General features: G+C 40.4%; 1 protein-coding gene across 10 annotated transcripts in view; it reads right to left on the bottom strand.

Moving 5' to 3' along the window:
- Positions 1-7226, bottom strand: part of CHURC1 (churchill domain containing 1) — a 48149-nt gene extending 40923 nt beyond the window's left edge. For 9 of the 10 annotated variants that reach the window (XR_005018787.1, XR_005018788.1, XM_036843774.1 and 6 more), the window contains exon 1: positions 7101-7222. Coding sequence is in view for 8 of the 10 variants with exons in the window: in XM_036843774.1 (XP_036699669.1) it covers positions 7101-7220 (120 nt within the window). In the remaining 2 variants the exon portion in view is untranslated. Of the gene's footprint in view, positions 1-7100 lie in introns of all 10 variants that reach the window. The other variant, XM_036843771.1, reaches the window with a different exon arrangement.
- Positions 7227-20338: the final 13112 nt, after the last annotated feature.

The following is a 20338-nucleotide window of genomic DNA, read 5'->3' as shown; positions in this document are numbered from 1 at the left end:
TACATAAATAGAATCATACAGTATACTCTTTTACACCCAGCTTCTTTTGCCTAAAATGATGTCCATGTTAATTATCTATGTTGTTGTATGTATTGGTAGTTCATTGCTTTTTTAATGCCAAGTAGTATCCCATTGCATGGATCTATATGTTGATAAGACATTTGGGTTCTTCCCAGTTTTTGGTTGTTATGAATAAAGTAGCTATAAAGATTCGTGTATAAGTCTTGTGTAGACATATGCCTTTCTCTTGAGTAAATATCTAGAAGTGGAATTGCTGAGTCATACAGTAAAAATATGGTATATATATATAAACTTTATAAGAAACTGCCAATTAGTTTCCATTTTCTATTCCCACCAGCAATGTGTGAGTTCCAGATTTCCCACATTCTCATCAACACTAGGTATTATGTCTTCTTTATTTTAGCCATTCTAATGATGTAAAGTGTTGTATCATTGTAGTTTTAATTCATATTTCCCTGATGACTAGTGATGTTGAGCATCTTTTCATGGTGCTTATTAATATATCTTATTTTGTGAAATATCTAGTCAAGTCTTTTGCCCATTTTTTGAAAAGTTAAATTGTTTATCCTCTTATTGAGTTATAAAAGTTCTTTATGTATCTTAGGTAGAAACCCTTTGTCAGATATATGTATTACAAATATTTCTGTCTTTGGTTTGTCATTTTTTAAATGGTGTCTCTTGAAGAGCAAACAGTTTTGATTTCTATGAAGTCCAGTTTATTAAATTTCTTTCATTGTTTGTGCTTTTCTTCTAAAACATCTTGCCTACCCCAAGGTTGCAAAGATTTTCTTTGTTTTCTTCTAGAAATTTTATAGTTTTAGCTGGTAGGTTTAGGTTTATGATCCATTTTGAAATAACTTTTATATATGGTCTGAGGTAAGGACCAAGTTTCATTTATTTCTATATGAATATCCAGTTGTTCCATCAACATTTGTTGAAAAGACTATCCTTTCCCCACTGCATTACATTGGCAACTTTGTGGAAAACTCAAATCATCCTATAAATGTGGGTCTACTTTTGACTATTCTCTTCCCTTGATTTATATGTCTATCTTTTGCACTAATCTCACACTCTTTTGATTTTTGTAGCTCTATAGTAGTTTTTAAATTAGGTAGTTTACATCCTATAATTTGGCTAGTCTAGGTTCTTTTCATTTCCATATAAATTTTAGAATCAGCTTATAAACTTTTACAAAAAAGCCTGCTGGGTTTGTTTTTTGTTTTTTTAAAATTTATTTATTTGTCTATTTTTGGCTGCACTGGGTCTTTGTTGCTGTGCGTGGGTTACTCTTCGTTGTGGCGCGCGGGCTTTTCACTGCGGTGACTTCTCTTGTTGCGGAGCACGGGCTCTAGGCACGCAGGCTTCAGTAGTTGTGGCACGCAGGCTCAGTAGTTGTGGCTCACAGGCTCTAGAGCACAGGCTCAGTAGTTGTGGCGCACGGGCTTAGTTGCTCCGTGGCATGTGGGATCTCCCCGGACCAGGGCTTGAACCCGTGTCCCCTCCATTGCCAGGAGGATTCTTAACCACTGCGCCACCAGGGAAGCCCCTCCTGCTGGGGTTTGAACTGGGACTGCCTTGAATCTATAAAAGCTGACTGCCAAAGACTCCAAGATATTAAGTAATTTTTAAAAAAGTCTTACAAGAATAAAGATCTAAATACCATTTTCAAATAAACAGAACTCTCAACAGAACTGCACACATAAACACAGGCACCTTATACAATATGCTCTAACCTCTGTAATCTGACCATATAAGCAGGCAGAATGTAAACTCTAAACACTGAGGGAAGAGAAAAGGGATCTATGTTATCAGTTGTGAGGTAGGGAAATAAATTCTTGAAATGGCAAATGCAAGTACAGTAAATAAGAAACTGATGGGGCTTCCTCTAAGGGACTTGGTCATTTGAAAGTGAGGATAACCTTCATCAGTGAGGCATGATTCTTTTATTAGATGAAACAAGATTATTAATGTCCAAATTTGGGAAAGTAAATTAAAGCACACAATATTCAGAGAAGCTTTTGAGGCTCTCACAATGGGAGGAAAAAGAAGAATAAAATCTAAATCAATTCCACAGTAATAACAGTAAACTATAACAGTTTCGAGAAGACAGGAAAAAAGGCAAACATTAAATATCCTTAGAAAATGTGATTCAGCTAAATCCTGGTTGAGGATCTATAAAGGTATACAAATGTGCAAGAAGAAATGGTTGAGGGACTTCCTTGGTGATTCAGTGGTTAAGAATCTGCCTGACAATGCAGGGGACACGGGTTCGAGCCCTGGTCCGGGAAGATCCCACATGCTGTGGAGCAACTAAGCCCGTGAGCCACAACTACTGAGCCGGCACTCTAGAGCCCGTGAGCCACAACTACTGAAGCCTGCGTGCCTAGAGCCCGTTCTCCACAACGAGAAGTCACCGCAATGAGAAGCCTGCGCACCGCAACGAAGAGTAGCCCCCGCTCGCTGCAACTAGAGAAAGCCCGCGCACAGCAACGAAGATCCAATGCAGTCAAAAATAAATAAATAAATTTATTTAAAAAAAAAAAAGAATAGTTGAATACTATGATGATAATTAGTATGAAAGTATATTATGATAAACTCTTACAAATTTGAGAAATCCGCAACTATACTGACAATGATTGGGCCAATTTGCTTCTTCCAAAAAACTATTATTTCAGATGGTATAACTTAACAGTGCATATATTTTGTCAGGGAGTACTTAAAATTGAAAATAGAAAATACAGTTTTTAAAGAACCAAATTCTAGTTTTGCTGATTTTCTCTATTGTTTTTCTATTTCCTAGTTCATAATTTCTACTCTAGTCTTTATTATTTCCTTTCTTCTGCTCGCTTTGGGTTTACTCTGCTCTTGTTTTTTTCACTGTCTTAAAGTGGAAAGTTAGGTTATTGATTCCAGATTGTTTTTTTTTAATATAGGCATTTTAAAATGCATCATTTTAAAGCATCCATTTCCATACAATTGTTTTACCAATTATATATCAGACCCAGCATTTAATTAAATATGGTTTAATGCTAAGCAACAATTTGAGTACGTGAACTTTTACAGTTTAATTTTAAGTGAGGTATATAAAACATAATTTCTAATTTAAACATATAACTAATTTACACTCATTACTTCCTTCTGATTAACCTAAGTTTAAGCTATATTTCTGTATTGCTGCTGAATTACTAAGAATTTTAGAGCTGAAACTTGAACTATATGAAATATAGCCTTCATTTCCAGTTTGATGTGGAAATGTTTTATTACAATTTTGGGCCTGATCAGTTATTTTAGAAAATGCAGTAGAGTTCTAGTTCCAACTGGTTTGCTAAATGCTTTTCTGAATGAAAAAAAATAGTTTGGTTCACAGTTGAGTAAAAAAATTTGAGTTCAGAAAATTATTATGGTTCATTTCCAATCTGATTCATGCTTGAGTTCAAGTTCTTGGCATAATTTTACAAGCAAGTGGGCCAGAGCTCTGTTAGAAATTTTCCAGCCTGTGGAAAACATCCACCACAAAACTCCAGAAATTTTATGAAACCAAAGATAAATAATCAAACATTTATTACCTCCTCATTCTGCACTTAGACCTACCCAACATGCTAATCCATTATTTTCCTCTGCCAAACTTTCTGAATGAGTGAACTATACTTGCTACCACCACCTGAGTACCTTTTCCTTTGCTAGGCTCAAGCAGAGTGGCTTCTGCTCTTACCGCCCTTAAAAATATCTCATGACTTAAAAAAATCCCAGAGTTGGAAGGATCCTTGAGATTTCAAGTAGTCACTTAGTCTCTACAGAACAACAGGAAGAGAGTTCAATTCCTCTAAGGTTACCCATTCTATTAAAAAAAAAAAAATCTGTTAGAAAATTCTTTTTTCTGATTCAAAGCCTACAACCCCCTAACATCCACCCACTAATTATTTCTAAATCTGCCTTCTGAAATTTCAAAGAAAAGCTCAGTTCCTCCTTATGACAGCCCTTTATTTATTTGAGAACAGAATAAAATCAGAGAAAACTGCTTCAGGTACTTTCCTGGTTTTCCAGTCACCTCAGTGCTTTTCTCTACTCTTCTTCCTATACTTTTATTTTCACTTCCTAAATTAATTTATTCCCTGAAGCTCAGTTCTTGATTCTGGTTGATTCTCTACATTTTTTTCCTAAGAGAACAAATTATTTCTATTTTGACTCCTTTATTTGGCTGACTCATCTGTTTGAATCTCTTACCCAAACTGCCATCCTATATTTTCACTTGACTCCTGGCATGTTACATTCTCAACCTCGGATGAAACATGATTAAAAAAAAATCTGATCATTTGCTCCCCCAATTTTGGTTCTCCCTCCCTCCCAGATGGCTCCAATTTCTGTAATACTTCCAAATTTCCCAGCTGCCTAGATTGAGAACCCTTAGATCATCGACAGCTCTTCTCTTCTTCCTTCCTACATTAAATTGGTTGAGTCCTGTTAATTCTTTCTTTGAAATGAGGACTGGTACTTCCCTGGTGGTGCAGTGGTTAAGAATCCACCTGCCAATGCAGGGGACACAGGTTCAAGCCCTGGTCCGGGAAGATTCCACATGCCGTGGAGCAACTAAGCCCCTATGCCACAACTACTGAGCCTGCGCTCTAGAGCCCTCGAGCCACAGCTACTGAGCCGGCGTGCTGCAACTACTGAAGCCCACGCTCCTAGAGCCCGTGCTCCGCAACACAAGCCACCGTAATGAGAAGCCCGCATACCGCAAGGAAGAGTAGTCCCCGCTCGACGCAAGACGCAACTAGATAAAGTCCCCGCAGAGCAACGAAAACCCAACGCAGCAATCAATCAATCAATCAATCAATCAATAAATGAGGTCTTCATTATCTCATGCCTATACTACTGTTGCCATTGGGTTCCCCAAATGCTCCGTAGGGCTGTCCTTTTACATTTTCCCCCATCCCATAATCTCAACATACAACCATAAGATTAATTTTCCTAAATAGAAGATTTCAGAATCATTTCCCTATTCAATTTTTTTTTAATTTTTTTTTAAATTTTTTATTATTTTTTTTAATGCTATTCTTGTCTGCTTACATTCTTTTTATGTATGTATGTATGTATGGCTGTGTTGGGTCTTCGTTTCTGTGCGAGGGCTTTCTCCAGTTGCGGCAAGCGGGGGCCACTCTTCATCGCGGTGCGCGGGCCTCTCACCATCACGGCCTCTCGTTGCTGAGCACAGGCTCCAGACGCGCAGGCTCAGCAATTGTGGCTCACGGGCCGAGTTGCTCCGCGGCATGTGGGATCTTCCCAGACCAGGGCTCGAACCCGCGTCTCCTGCATTGGCAGGCAGATTCTCAACCACTGCGCCACCAGGGAAGCCCTCAATTTTTTTTTATAGTTGCCCAATGCCTAAACTTCTCAATATAATTTTTGTCTTTTGATTAGCTCAACTCTTAAAAATCCAACCTAATATCCTTTTTTTTTTTTTTGCCACACCGCAGCATGTGGGATCTTAGTTCCCCGACCTGGGATCAAACCTGTTTCCCCAGCAGTGGAAGCATGGAGCCAGGGAATTCCCCAACCTAATATCTTTAACACTATCCACGGCAAACATCTGCCTCATGGTGCCTATAATGTGCAGTTTTCGTTATTGGATTCACAAAGATCTCTTTTTAAACTTAAAAAAAAAAAAGTATGAAGTAGAACACAACACAGAAATGTGAAACGTAAAGGTACAGCATAATGCCTCTACCTATTAAATATCAGTAGTACCCCAGTGTGACAACCAAAAATGTCTCCAGATATTGTCAAATGTCCCTTGGGAGGCAAAATCACTCCCAGTTGAGAGCCACTGCTCCATTCACTTTCATTACTCATTCACTCATGGTGTTCCATGCTATGGCTATATCACATTTTTCCAGTCTACTACCAGAAACAATGCTGTTATGAACATTCTTATACCAGTCTCCAGGAACACACTAGGCGCATGCATTTATCTGTCTAAAATGGGAACTGCTGGGTCATTCAGCAGGCATACCTTTAACTTTTTTTTTTCTTCTGATAATGCTAGACCTTTTTCAAAGAGGTTGTACCATATGAGTGCTCATGTTGTTATAAAACCTTCCCAAAAGACTAAGTATTATTCAAAATATTAAGAGACAGAACCAACTATAAAGATTTTCTACCTCCCAACCAATATGAGAATCCTTGTTCTTGTTATTTTCCCCCAGCCTCAGCTCCTCCTTTCCTTTTCTACCCTAGTCACAACTATCCTTCAAGTCCTAACTGAAGTCCACCTTTCTGTTGGGAGAACAGCGCTGTCCCCTATTGCTCTCCCCTTTCTCTAAACCGGAATAGCATTTATGGACCGTACTAGTCATTTTTTGTTAATAACCTGCTCCCGTAAAATGTAAGCTCTTTGGCAGCACGGAAGCTGCCTTTTATTTCTTCTTGGGTATCCCTTTCTGGCCTAGCAAAGTAATCTAGTTACACGCATACAAACGTTCAGTAAGTATACCTTGAATGAATGAGAGTAAACAAACTTCTCAATCTCCTGAGCTTTAAAGGAACTGAGATTTAAAAGAAAGTAACAGCCAGGAAACCTGAGTTCTAGTCTTGGCTCTCACACAAACTAGAATGTGAACTTCGCCAAGTGTTTTCTCCCCCTCTAGGCATTAGTTTCATCTGCAAAATTGGGTTAGAACAGATGACCTAAGAGGTCCCTTCCAGCGCTAGAATTCAGGAAGAGCACTGAACGTTATCAAATGAAGCTTGAGGATGAGACCAGGGTAGAGATGGGGGTGTCCCTCTGTTGTCGACTGGGTTGCTGGTGGTGGTAGGGTTTCACTTGTTTTCCCCTTGGAGCTCAAGAGAAATGGGGTGACGGCTGATATCAGTCGCCAGGACGGGGATCAGCAGGAACCGATGGCTGCAGGCCATCCCCGCTGTCAGGTGCCTACATACAGCTGCCGCATCACTGGATGGGGCGGAGCGGCTGAGTCCGCCCCGCGCCCGGCCTCCCAGAGAAGGCCGGCCGGGGATATGAGAAGCCTCAGGGGCGGCCATGGGCCAAGGGAGAGGGAAGTTCTCGACGCCCACTCGCTCACCCGGTTGGGATATTCCTTCTCCACACAGTCCCCACACATCGCGACGCAGTTAACGGGGAAGTCCCTCCGCTGCTTCCGGCAAGAGGAAACCTCGCGAGAGCTCAGAGAAAGTCGCCGCATGCGTCCAGAGACTCACCTTGGAGTGTTGGGTCTTGGGAACTAATTCCAAGTCTCCGCCCCTTAGCAACTATTGTTAGGGTAGGGTCTGGTCTCCCAGACAACAACCGACAGCAAAGGGAGGACTTTAGAAACCTTCCGAGAGAGAGGAAGGAACCATATGGCAGGAAGGGGAAAGGGATCTTGGACCGAGCAAAGTTCCAATAGGCGCCTTCCTGAGGCTAGGCTGACAGAAAGCCAAGTCACAATACACAAGAAAGGGAATTGTTTTTTGCTGATTCAGCTTACTCCGTATATAAAGCTGAAATTACAATTTGGGTACCTTTCCATACCATTTCTTAGGGCAGTGAGAGTGATAGTTCACATCTTGGCAGGGGAATAAGCAATAAATGAAGTGTTTGGGAAGAGGCACTTATAGTTCTGCAGACAATCTCCTGAAAACACAAAATGTTAATAATAAATGACCATTCCAGAGGCCTCTGGAGGACAAAGCAATGGGAAACGTGTTTCTATCTCTCTGTGTGTCTTCCTTTTCAGATGAGGAAACCAAGGAAACAGTGGTTAAAGGTCTTGTCTAGGGTAACAAAATTACTCAGTAGTCAGCCAGGACTAGACTCGGTTCCTACCCTGGGCTCAGCACCTTTTTAATACAGTAGCCAGTAGCCACGTGTGGCTATGAAGCACTTTTAATGTGGCAGATTGAACTGAGATGTGTTGTAAGTACATCCTACACACTAGATTTGGAGGAGTTAGTATAAACAAGGTAAACTATTTCATCAGTAATTTTTATATTGATACATGTTGAAATAATTGGGCTAAAATATATTATTAAAGTGAATTTCACCTGTTCCCTTTCATTAATCTGGCTACCAGAAAATTGAAAATTACACAAATTATATTTCTACTGGATGGGGCTGGTCTATGCAGTTCTCTCTTGATCCACTTTTAAATGTGTCATCTGTTTTTTTAAAATTATTCCATCAATTTTATTTAATTTTAATTTTAATTTATTTTTGGCTGCGTTGGGTCTTTGTTGCTGCGTGCGGTTTTTTTCTAGTTGCGGCGAGCGGGGCCTACTCTTCGTTGCGGTGCGTGGGCTTCTCATTGCAGTGGCTTCTCTTGTTGCGGAGCACGGGCTCTAGGTGCACAGGCTTCAGTAGTTGTGGTGCACAGGCTCAGTAGTTGTGGCGCACGGGCTTAGTTGCTCTGCATGTGGGATCCTCCCAGACCAGGGATCGAACCCACATCCCCTGCATTGGCAGGCGGACTCCCAACCACTACGCCACCAAGGAAGTCCTGTGTCATCTGTTTCTAAAGCCTAATGCAGACTTAATTTTACTAACCACTGTATCTGTTTTATTCAGTTCTATAGACATTTGTTGAGTGCCTTCACTGTGCAAGGAACGGTGGGAACAACAGAAAGATGAGAAAGACTTTGTCCTTTCCTACTCTCCAGATCTTCACAATAGAGTCTGAGAGATAAAATGAGCACAAATACCTATAATTACTGGCAGATTGTGTTATAAGAGCACAAAATGGAAAGACTACTTCCAGGTGGGGGATTGGGAAAGAGGAATTTGGGGCTTGAAGAATGTGTAGGATTTCAAAAAGCAGAGAGTTTTAGTATACGAATTCCAGGTGGACAAATGCAAGGAGTTTGGATTTTACTCTGCATGTAACAGGGAGCCACTGAGAGTTTGAGCAGGAGAGTAATAACAGAACTGTGGTTTAGGAAGATTATTTTAGCAGCATTTTATTGGGATTGATTGGAACTGGAAGAAATTGGACATGGAAAGGCAGACCCTAACAGGAACCACAAGGGGGAGATGTATAGCTTTCTGCCTCATCACTAATAGAAAACATGCATAATTTAAAAAATTAAACAAATAGAAAATTACGCTGCAGTCAAAGATCTCAAAGAGTAGGTTTTTGGCATGAACTGATTTAATTTTCTGAGGCATGAAAGACAATCTACATATTTACCAGCATCGTTTTTACCTTCCCAGAGTGATATAGTATCTTGTTACTAAAATGAGCAAGTGAATAAAAAGGTCATCTTATTCATAGGCACAAAAATTCAAGAGCTAATGGCTATCCACCCAGTGAAGTTCTCTGGGTATGTGTCATTCCCAGAAGCGAATGGTATATGTCATTCCTTCCATTGTCTCGAGGGAAGTGTGAAGTAGGAGTGGTGTCTTTACCTGGCCTCACCTGCCTGGGGTGAATGAATTAGCAGCAATCCTGGGTTGACCCTGTGAGCCCATGTGAGCCTGGCTGAAAGCAGGTACAACAGAGCTTCTGAAAGTTCAGGGCTGGCCTTTTTTTTTTTTTCAGTTCAGTACCAAGTTGGACTTTCTTCCCTTTATGGTTCTCATAGCTATTCAGGTTATAAACCCCGGCTTCTAAACACATGGCATTAAAAAGCAAGGGAGGGACTTCCCTGGTGGCACAGTGGTTAAGAATCCACCTGCCAATGCAGGGGACACAGGTTTGAGCCCTGGTCTGGGAAGATCCCACATGCCACCGAGCAACTAAGCCTGTGCGCCACAACTACTGAATCCTGGGCTCCTAGAGCCCAGGCTCTGCAACAAGAGAAGCCACGGCAATAAGAAGCCCGCGCACCGCAACGAAGAGTAGCCTCCGCTGGCGGCAACTAGAGAAAGCCTGCGCGCAACAACGAAGACCCAACGCAGCCAAAAATAAATAAATAAATAAATAAAATTAAAAAAAAAAAAAAAGGGAATAGGATGAAGTGAGAGAGTAGCATTGACATATATACACTACCAAATGTAAAATAGATAGCTAGTGGGAAGCAGCTGCATTGCACAGGGAGATCAGCTCTGTGCTGTGTGACCACCTAGAGGGGTGAGAGGGAGATGCAAGAGGGAGGGGATATGGAGATATATGTATAAATATAGCTGATTCACTTTGTTATACAGCAGAAACTAACACAACACTGTGAAGCAATTATACTCCAATAGAGATGTTAAAAAAACAAAGCAACAGAATAGCTACTGTTTACTTTATTGTTTTCTTCAGCTCTCCTCACTTTCTTTTCACATACAAATGATCATTTCCATATGTAATTTTAATGATTTATGTCAAAATCTCTGATGTAGTAGCCTTTGGGGAAATATTATCCCTCAAATCTTACATGGTTTGGGATGGATTTAATAATCAAAATGTAAGAGGGTTTTAGATATGCTTTTATCTTATTCTATTTCTAATGTGTGCCCCAAGGATATAGTAAGACTCAGAGCAGACTTTTGTTCTCTCCTACCTATGTCGACTCTGAGAGGTGAAGGAGTTTGGAATTTTCAGAGAAGCCGAGGGAGTGAGGAAAGGGAAGTCAAGAGACTTCTGTTTTGTCCTGGAGAATGGCCAGCAGAGGGAGGGTTTGCTTCAAGGAAATTCAGGCACAAAATCCACAGGAGTCAAGAAGCTTGGGTAATTTTGACTTGGAATGGAGAAGGGGTACATAGACGCTGCATGGTATACTTGGGAAATAACATGATAATATAAAGTTAAAATTTTAGGGACTTCCTTGGTGGTCGAGTGGTTAAGACCTTGCCTTCCAATGCAGGGGGTGCGGTTCGATCCCTGGTTGGGGAGCTAAGATCCCACATGCCTCGCAGCCAAAAACCCAAAACATAAAACAGAAGTAATACTGTAACAAATTCAATAAAGACTTTTTTTAAAAGGCCCACATTAAAAAAAATCTTTAAAAAAATCAAAATAAATAAAGTTAAAATGTTAGATTCCAGTCCTAATTGTATCTTTTTTTTTTTTTTTTAGTTTTATTTATTTATTTATTTATGGCTGTGTTGGGTCTTCGTTTCTGTGCGAGGGCTTTCTCTAGTTGCGGCAAGTGGGGGCCACTCTTCATCGCGGTGCGCAGGCCTCTCACTATCGCGACCTCTCTTGTTGCAGAGCACAGGCTCCAGACGCGCAGGCTCAGCAATTGTGGCTCACGGGCCTAGTCGCTCCATGGCATGTGGGATCTTCCCAGACCAGGGCTCGAACCCGTGTTCCCTGCATTGGCAGGCAGATTCTCAACCACTGCGCCACCAGGGAAGCCCCTAATTGTATCTTAATAAAAGTAGGACCATAAGCAAGTCCACTTATTGGCTGGGCTTCAATGTTCTCATCTGTAAAATAATGACAATAATGAATATAACCACCTTACAGGGTTACTTTATAAAATGATACACAAATGTTTTAGATATATGAGTATATACATATGACTCAAGGGTGCTAAGAAAAAGAACTCTGGCCATAAGCACGAGGTTGTAGAAGAGAGGATATTAAATTAGGAAGAGGGGATTGGTAATGACTAATAGCCTGCCCAATGTGTGAATCTGTGTCTAGCTGAATCAGGTAATATGAGACTGTGTACTTTGACTAATTTGTACAAGGTGGTTTGTGTGCACTTGAAAAGACTGAGGGAACATGTTGGAGAGGACACCATGGGGGAAGAATTGTGCTAGGGAGGGAGGGAAACCACAGGAGATGGGGAGAGAGCAAAAAGGCTCTTCCAGGAAGTTAGAAAGAGCTAGAAAGGCTCCTCCAGTCTTAGAAAGTTACCTAAAGGCACAAAGAGGCAGGAGCCTTCTGTGTAAGTGCTACTTTGTGTTCATACCTAATCAACAATTTCCAACCCTATTGCTGGTTCCTTGTACTTTTTTCTCTTGACAAAATCTTCTTTGAGAATTAATGAGAAAGTGTATACCAAGGTCTGAGAGAACTGAGGCATATATTTTTTTTAAATTTATTTATTTTTGGCTGCACTGGGTCTTCATTGCTGAGCGCAGGCTTTTTCTAGTTGTGGGGAGCGGAGGCTACTCTTCACTGCGGTGGCTTTTCTTGTTGCAGAGCACTGGCTCTAGGCACACGGGCTCAGTAGTTGTGGCGCGTGGGCTCTAGAGTGCAGGCTCAGTAGTTGTGGCACACAGGCTTAGTTGCTCCGCGGCATATGAGATCTTCCCAGACCAGGGCTCGAACCCGTGTCCCCTGAATTGGCAGGCGGATTCTTAACCACTGCACCACGAGGCAAGTCCCTTGAGGCATATTATTAAACAACTATGTAAGACAGTGCCAAGAATGTAACAGTTAGAATCAATCTCATGTCACTTTAAAAGCTCTGAGATTCCCTATTGCCTTCAGGATAAAGACCAAGTTCCTTACTACAACATTCAAAACCTTTTAAAATTTGGTCCCAGTCTGCTTCTCTCACTTCATGTCCTGCTACTTCCCACATCTCCTTTTGCTGTCCATTCTTTGTTGTCACACATTTCCTAATTGTATCCTCCCCCAATTTTTTTTTTTTTTTTTTTGCACTTGTGGGATCCTGACCAGGGATCTAACGCGGGGCCCCACAATTGGAAGCTCAGAGTCCTAACCACTGGACCACCAAGGAATTCCCTCCCCAAACTTCTCATGGCCCTACCGTACCAAATTCTTCCAAGTCTCCTTTCGAGCTTTTTGTATACTGCTCCCTCTGCCCAGAATGGCCCTTTCTCTGCCTGTTGAAGTTATATTCAGTCTCTCAGACATGGTTCAAACATCACCTCTTCCAAGACTGGCTATTAGTTTCCTATAATCACACTTAATTCATTCTTCTATTATAGAAGGCACAGTCACCACTTGACTCTGAACTTCTTGAGAATGATGCCTGTTTCCCAGCTCCTAGCATTGTGCCTGACAGATAGTAGGTACTCAGTAATGTTTTTTGATTGGTTGCAAAAGCTGAACACACAGTTTCACCCAAGCTACCTTACCCCCAATTTCATGGCCCAAAGCAGCCACCATTTCACCTGTCTCATTTAGACTTCACTCTGTTCACTCCAGGTCATTTGCTTTCAAAGATTTTAAAAAGTGAGAAGGAAAACAAATTTTTTTTAGGAGAAGGAGCTTTGGTTTAAAAAAAAATTAAATCCAATATCCTCTTCTTCAATTACTCACCAAGAATTTATTGCTAAGTCATATGTTCATGCTGTGCCCACCAAAAGGAAGATTCCGCCTAAGGAGCAGATGCCTCAACAAAGAGAGCAAACTGCCCTAATATCATTCAATTTAACACCTCATTGTTCTCTAGGAAATGATCTGTAAACTTAGAGTTCGGTTTGTCACCTCATTCCTAGAGGTTTAACAATGTCTTTTCTGACTTCAGTTGATTCTATATACTACTTTTTCTGTTATAGGTAATTTGATCCATAATGGTTCGTTGATTTAGGTTGAAGGGAGTAGGTGACTCTTCTACCAGTGTGGTTTCTTTGTCCTTTCTCACTAATTCAGTTAATACTTGAGATGTTTACATCAAAGAATCTTCCATCACAAAATTTTAAATGGTGTTCAAAATGTAAATACACCTGGAAGAAGTAATATTATAACATTAAAGCTCAGGGATTCAATTTGATTCAATTCATATAATGTTTGGCGTACCCGTTCCTACCTGCCTTCAAGCAGCTTACAATCTGGGGGGAAAGAAATCCCAATTATCACAATATAGTGTAATAATTGCTCTTAGGGATGCTATTGGGGCCCAGAGAAAGGGCAAGCATTTCAACATGGGAGAGGTTGGAGAGAGAAGGGACACAGTGTCAGCAAAGATTTTCCAGAAGAGTTGATATTTCATCAGACTTAAGCATTGGTGGACATTAGTGGCTGTTGGGCAGGGTGTTCTCTAGACAGGGGGAAAAACATGTGCAAAGATACAGAGGAATGGGAAAACAAGTTTGGAAGGCTGGTGTATAAAGTAGGTAGCATTCAAGTGAAGGATAAAGTTTTAACCCTTAAGTCAGGGACGGCTGACTTTATAATTATGCATAACACAGCCCTGGTGGAAGTTAACATGTAATAAAAAAAATTTTTTTTCTTATTTCTTGGCCGTGTTCCGCGACATGCGGGATCTTAGTTCCCCGACCATGGATCAAACCCTCGCCCCCTGCAGTGGAAGTGTGGAGTCTTAACCACTGGCCCGCCAGGGAAGTCCCTGTAGTGAATTTTTAAATTGCTTACCATTTTTCCTAATATATATCAGCATCACGTTTTCCACCAATGTGGTTGTGTGAAGACATACAGATGTGGATTCACATCCTAGCTCTGGCCCTTATTAGTTGTGACACATTGAGCAAGGTACTTAACTTCTCTTTGCCTTTTTCCTCATCTGCAAACTGGGAATACATCTACCTCATCTAGTTGCTGAGTGAATTAAAGGAGATAATCTACTTAGCACAGGGTCTGATATATGTACTAAGTATTCAATACATGTTAGCTATATTGATGAAAATGAGTCCAGAGAATCTAATAAAGATATAAGAACAAGTGGGTGGTAATCAAGGTATCGTAATTAACTGAAGCCCCAGAGAACCCCAGAGGTAGAAGGACTCTCAAGAAGTTATCTAATATAGAACTCTGCATCTAAGAAGATCAATGCTTAAATCAACAGTATTGGGCCCTGCCTGGTATCAAAGGCCCTAAATATACTTGAGGAAAGATGGGGTGGGAGAATAGAATAAATAAAACCTCAAGCAGAAAGAGGGGAATGAGTGAGAAAGGGAAAAGGAAGCCAAATGATTGGACAAAGGGGATGGGAAATACATTTCAGTAGCACATCTGCCATTAGCTGCCTATTTCTGGCTTAAATTTTCCGAAAACGGTGACTCTATTTGAGATAATGAAATGAAAGGTTTGGGAACTCTAAGAGGTAATATATTCAATACTCCCAGAGAGGTCTAGGTATAAAAATATCCTAAGTAGAAGGAAGAAGGGCATCTCTGGGAATGTTTGGGAGTCATCTTTTCCAAGGAGCTCTTCCTCAAACTCTGGAGAACATTTAGAGACTCCCTAGATAAATTACTATGTTTAGTAAGACCGCTGATGTCAGGAGGGGCTGAGAGATTGCTACCTGATAGAAGGGGAAATGCTAGGACAAAGATGTACAGATGAAATCTGCCTGAGAACCAAATTTTAGAAAAGTAATCCAGGGCAAACTTCCTTCCATTATTCCATGTAAAAACAGATAAATGCTGCCTGACGCTGGTCACCTACTTGGCAGGAGGCATTTTAGTAAGCCCCAAACCATCAGTAGTTTGAATGAAATGGTTTTCCTTCCAGGAACTTTTCAATATGCCCCCATACCCCCATGTGATTTTGACTTGATGCTCTTTGGTAATATGACTCTTCATTACATATTTACTCCTGAGAGATGATTCTGTCCTAATTATTTCTTTCCCACATGTCTTTCATTTTTCAGTTTGTGTTTTAGTTTATTTTTGGAGCCTAAGCTATCATGACTGCCTGCTGCCTTTTTCTGTTCTTAGCCCTTCTTCCTTTTCCTCCTTTGGTTATTGGTAGTTTAGCAGGGATGATACTAAACAGGAGGCAGATGTTAATTAAGCAAAGCAAGTCAAGCAAATCAAAACTTCCAAATATTTTGTTTCAGGTTAGTTAGTCCCAGCAGCATCTTCTTAGATGTGGTTTTACTTTGATGTGTGTTATATAAAGCCTCTGGTTGGAGCTGTCAGCTTTCTTCTGTGTGGCCTCACGACAGAACAATGGAAAGAGGATGCAGTCAAGATAGAGGGCAAGGACATTCCTAAGTAACAGGCAACAAGGCAGAATCGTATGCCAGAGGCCACGACCTAACCCTCACCAAAACCTTGAGGAAATTTTTTGATGTAAATATCTCTTTCTAGGGTCACAGAGAATTTTGTCTTCCTGCCAGAATCATAATTGGATGAATTTATAGCTTTTGTCAGTTCACTCCTAGCCCAAGTTTCACTGCTAAATAACAGTGAAGACATCATCATGATGAACAAACAATTTTTAGAGTATATTGTATGTAAGACACTGGCCAGGCACCAGGTGAACAAAGAGGGAGAATACATGATTTTTACTCAGAGGATTTACTGTCTTGAGGAGATAAGGCATGTACACTTAAATACATACATTCACTTTAACAAACAAAGCAACAAAACCTTCCAGACAATACATACTGAGTGCCGACTGAGTAATATATAAGTAGCTGATCATATGCCTCAGTTTGTCCCAGTTTATGCCTGTTGTTCCAGAGTAATTGTGTCCCCTGTAACTCTCAAACATCACAGTTTAGATGGTAAATTAAACTGTGTATAGACCAGTGGTCTAAGAACTAAGGGGAGGGAGTCATTATATCTATGGCTAAGGAACTTGGTGGGGAGTTCATGGAACTGGCAGAACCCGAGCTGGGCCTTGAAGGAAGAGTTAGGGCAGAGGCAAGAAGAGAGCGTTCTACAGGATAATATCAAGAACAAAGGTACCACCATGGATGTGGGAATAAAGACAGCCATGGCCCAGATTCCGGGGATACCATTCACATTATGTTTCTGTGAATGGTGCCCTCTGGGTTGTGCAAGTGTTGGCTCTAAGGATATGTCTTATTTGGGGAGCAATTGGAAGATTGCTGTAGTTGGAGAAGAGAATTTGCATAGAGGATTTGTGTGAGGTAAGAATAGAAGCAAACAAAAAACAGAGTGTGGAGAATATTAAATGCTAGATCAAGAAATTTAAGTTTTATCCTGTGGTGGGTTGGAATTTAACTGAAGAGTTTTGAGCAGGAAATAATACCTACAACAAAATGGTTTTGGAAGATTAATATTCCCAAGTAAAATGTTCAGTGTACTGAAAGGAGAAGAAAGAAGGAGAAGGACTTGTTTCAGAAGTGTTGGAAACACCCAAGAGAGACGTGATAAGAGTATATAGTGGTGGCAGTAGAAAGGAATATGAGGAGACGGATTTGAGAGAGTTTGCAAAGACAGGATTGATAGTGTGTTGGTAACTGGGTAATGATGCAAGGAGAGGGAACAATCAAGAGTGACTCAAGATTTAGAACCTGAGTACTGAGAAAATGATAGGATCATTGATGAATGTGGCAGAGTTGAGAGAAGTTAGCTTTTTGGGGAGCTTTTTGGGGGGATAGAGGAGCTCTCCTCCAGACATGATGAGTTTGAGATATCCATTTGGAAGTGTCCAACAGGAAGTATTAAATTGGAGCTGAGATAGGTAGTGATGGCTAGAGATATGGATTTAGGAACTCTGTGGAGTATTGAATAATTGAATGAAAAAGTTTTCTCCTTCAAGATCAGAAATAGCAGACAGCCCAAATTATCACTTGGGTTGCAATTATATTTTGTAGAGTAGGAAGGAATACAACTTGCCAAGATTGCAGAATAGAGATCCCAGAGGTGGAAGGAAACAGAACAGTGTGTAGTCAAGAGGACCAAAGGAAAAGAAAGTTTCAAGCTTGAGAGGTTGATTTACAGAACCAAACGTTGGTCAAGGAGGAGGTCAAGGAGGACTAAGACTGAGAAAATTCATAGTTTTTGGTGGTGAGGATTAAATGGTTCTTTGGAGTTTATGATTTTATTGTAATTGTGGAAATGGGCTCCATGTTATAAGGGTTAAGGCATGAGAGATGATGATTCAAGGGACATAATAAATGAAGGTTGATCTTGTGAGAAATTTGGCAGTAAAGGGAGGAAAAAAATATGACGAAAGTTCAAGGATAAGCCAGGATTAAGGAAGGATTTTTTTAAAAGAATACGATAAGGAATTTATGTTCTGTGTTAGACTGTAGATAGCACTTTATTTGCTTAGAATAAATTCTGATTTTTTAAAACTGCTCATAGTACCTTTCTTCCTCTGAATTCCAAGCAAGAAGCTTACTAGAGCAAGGGAGGAAGAAAATATAGGTAGGAAGATAACTAGTAAGAATTCAAGTTAGTCATCAACAGGTGATGAAAATGGACCTAATCTCTTCCACATAGACGGGGCCCCTTTCTGTTCAGGCAGAAACTATATGTATCTGTAGCGGGGGCAGACATTTAAGTTAGGAGAGGATAGCTCTAAAATACCAAGGAGGTTTTGTTTTGTTTTGTTTTGTTTTTTTGAGGGTTCTCTAAATCCCCCAGTCAACCCCCAGTTAAAAACCTTCAGTGGCCTACAAATTTCACAGCCTGACATCCATCCTGCTTTCTACTTCCTCGGCCACCATCCTAGTTCAGGTCCACAATACTTCTCACCTTGACTGCTATAATAACCTGTCTTCTGTCTCTCCACTCCAGCTTTCCTAAGCACCGCTGCCAGATTAATTTCCTAAAGCACAGTTCTGATCTTATCTGTGCCTTGCTTAAAAGCCTTCAACAAATTCCCATTGTCAACTGCATTAGGTATAGGCTCCTCACCCTGGCTTTTAAAGCCAGCCACAGTATGGCGTTGGCTTCCCTTTTCTGTCTTAATATTCACAATTTCCTTATATTCAAACTGATTTACAGCCATGAAAAAGAGGGAGTCACTTTGTCTTTCTATCTGGAGTGGCCACGTGAAATTTCTCTGTGAAAACAACAGGGGCTTCCCACAGAAAGGAAGGTACAAGAAGGTGTGGGGTCATTTTCCATGTCCTGTTCAATGTGATCTTGCTATCTGAACCCTTCCCCAAAATATTTTGTTTGTAATTTGTATAGGGCATTTACCAGAGTCTGCATTACATTAGAGTCATTTGTGTGCTTTTCCTATCTCCACCCTACAAGAGTGAACGCAGTCCTAGGACAAAAATCATATGTCCTCATCTTTGATCCTCTCCAGGGTCTAGTACTATGCCTTGCACTTGGGGCATTCAATATATTAAAAAAAAAATTCCCTGACTGTATTGAAAAGAGGTCATGGACCCTTAAATAACTCTGCCTTTGCCCACCACCTCTCAGCATGTCCTTACCTGACCCATGAAGATGCAAATGTTTTTATTTTTCATGAAGCAACTGCATGTCCTTTACATGGCTATCATGACATTAAATGTTGAATTATAAATAAATTATAAAGATTATAATTATAAAGACAGAAACTTTCTATTGTTTAACCTAGTGTGTACGTCATGTACAAATTAAGGATTTATGTACATAGTTCTTGATAAATGTTTTAAAATAATAATTTTAATGATAAATACATTTGCAGAGGGTTGTTTTACAAATCATGTTCTTGTTTAAAATTGAGGTATAATTGACATATAGCATTCTATCAGTTTCAGGTGTATAACAATGTTTGCATATCACATATACATATATACAAATATATATATTGGTATATATTTGTATAACAATATTTGTATATATTGTGAAATGATCACCACAATAAGTCTAGTTAAAATCTGTCACCTTATATAGTTACCAAATTTTTTATTTATTATTTTTTTAACATCTTTATTGGAGTATAATTGCTTTACAATGGTATGTTAGTTTCTGCTTTATAACAAAGTGAATCAGCTATACATATACATATATCCCCATATCTCCTCCCTCTTGCATCTCCCTCCCACCCTCCCTATCCCACCCCTCTAGGTGGTCACAAAGAACCGAGCTGATCTCCCTGTGCTATGTGGCTTCTTCCCACTAGCTATCTATTTTACATTTGGTAGTGTATATATGTCCTTGCCACTCTCTCTCTTTGTCCCAGCTTGCCCTTCCCCCTCCCCATGTCCTCAAGTCCATTCTCTATGTCTGCGTCTTTATTCCTGTCCTGCCCTTAGGTTCTTCAGAACCATTTTTTTTTTTTTTAAGATTCCATATATATGTGTTAGCATACAGTATTTGTTTTTCTCTTTCTGACTTACTTCACTCTGTATGACAGACTCTAGGTCCATCCACCTCACTACAAATAACTCAATTTCGCTTCTTTTTATGGCTGAGTAATATTCCATTGTACATATGTGCCACATCTTCTTTATCCATTCATCTGTCGATGGACACTTAGGTTGCTTCCATGTCCTGGCTATTGTAAATAGAGCTGCAATGAACATTGTGGTACATGACTCTTTTTTTTTTTTATTAATTTATTAATTAATTTATTTATTTTTGGCTGTGTGGGGTCTTCGTTTCTGTGCGAGGGCTTTCTCTAGTCGCAGCGAGTGGGGGCCAGTCTTCATCGCGGTGCACAGGCCTCTCACTGCTGCAGCCTCTCTTGTTGCGGAGCACAGGCTCCAGACGCGCAGGCTCATTAGTTGTGGCTCACGGGCCTAGTAGCTCCGCAGCATGTGGGATCTTCCCAGACCAGGGCTCGAACCCGTGTCCCCTGCACTGGCAGGCAGATTC

The sequence above is a fragment of the Balaenoptera musculus genome, chromosome 2 (genome assembly GCF_009873245.2).
Source record: "Balaenoptera musculus isolate JJ_BM4_2016_0621 chromosome 2, mBalMus1.pri.v3, whole genome shotgun sequence".
In the NCBI taxonomy this organism is placed as follows: domain Eukaryota; kingdom Metazoa; phylum Chordata; class Mammalia; order Artiodactyla; family Balaenopteridae; genus Balaenoptera; species Balaenoptera musculus.
The sequence above is the reverse complement of the archived record's forward strand: the minus strand, read 5'-3'. Positions and strand labels throughout refer to the sequence as shown.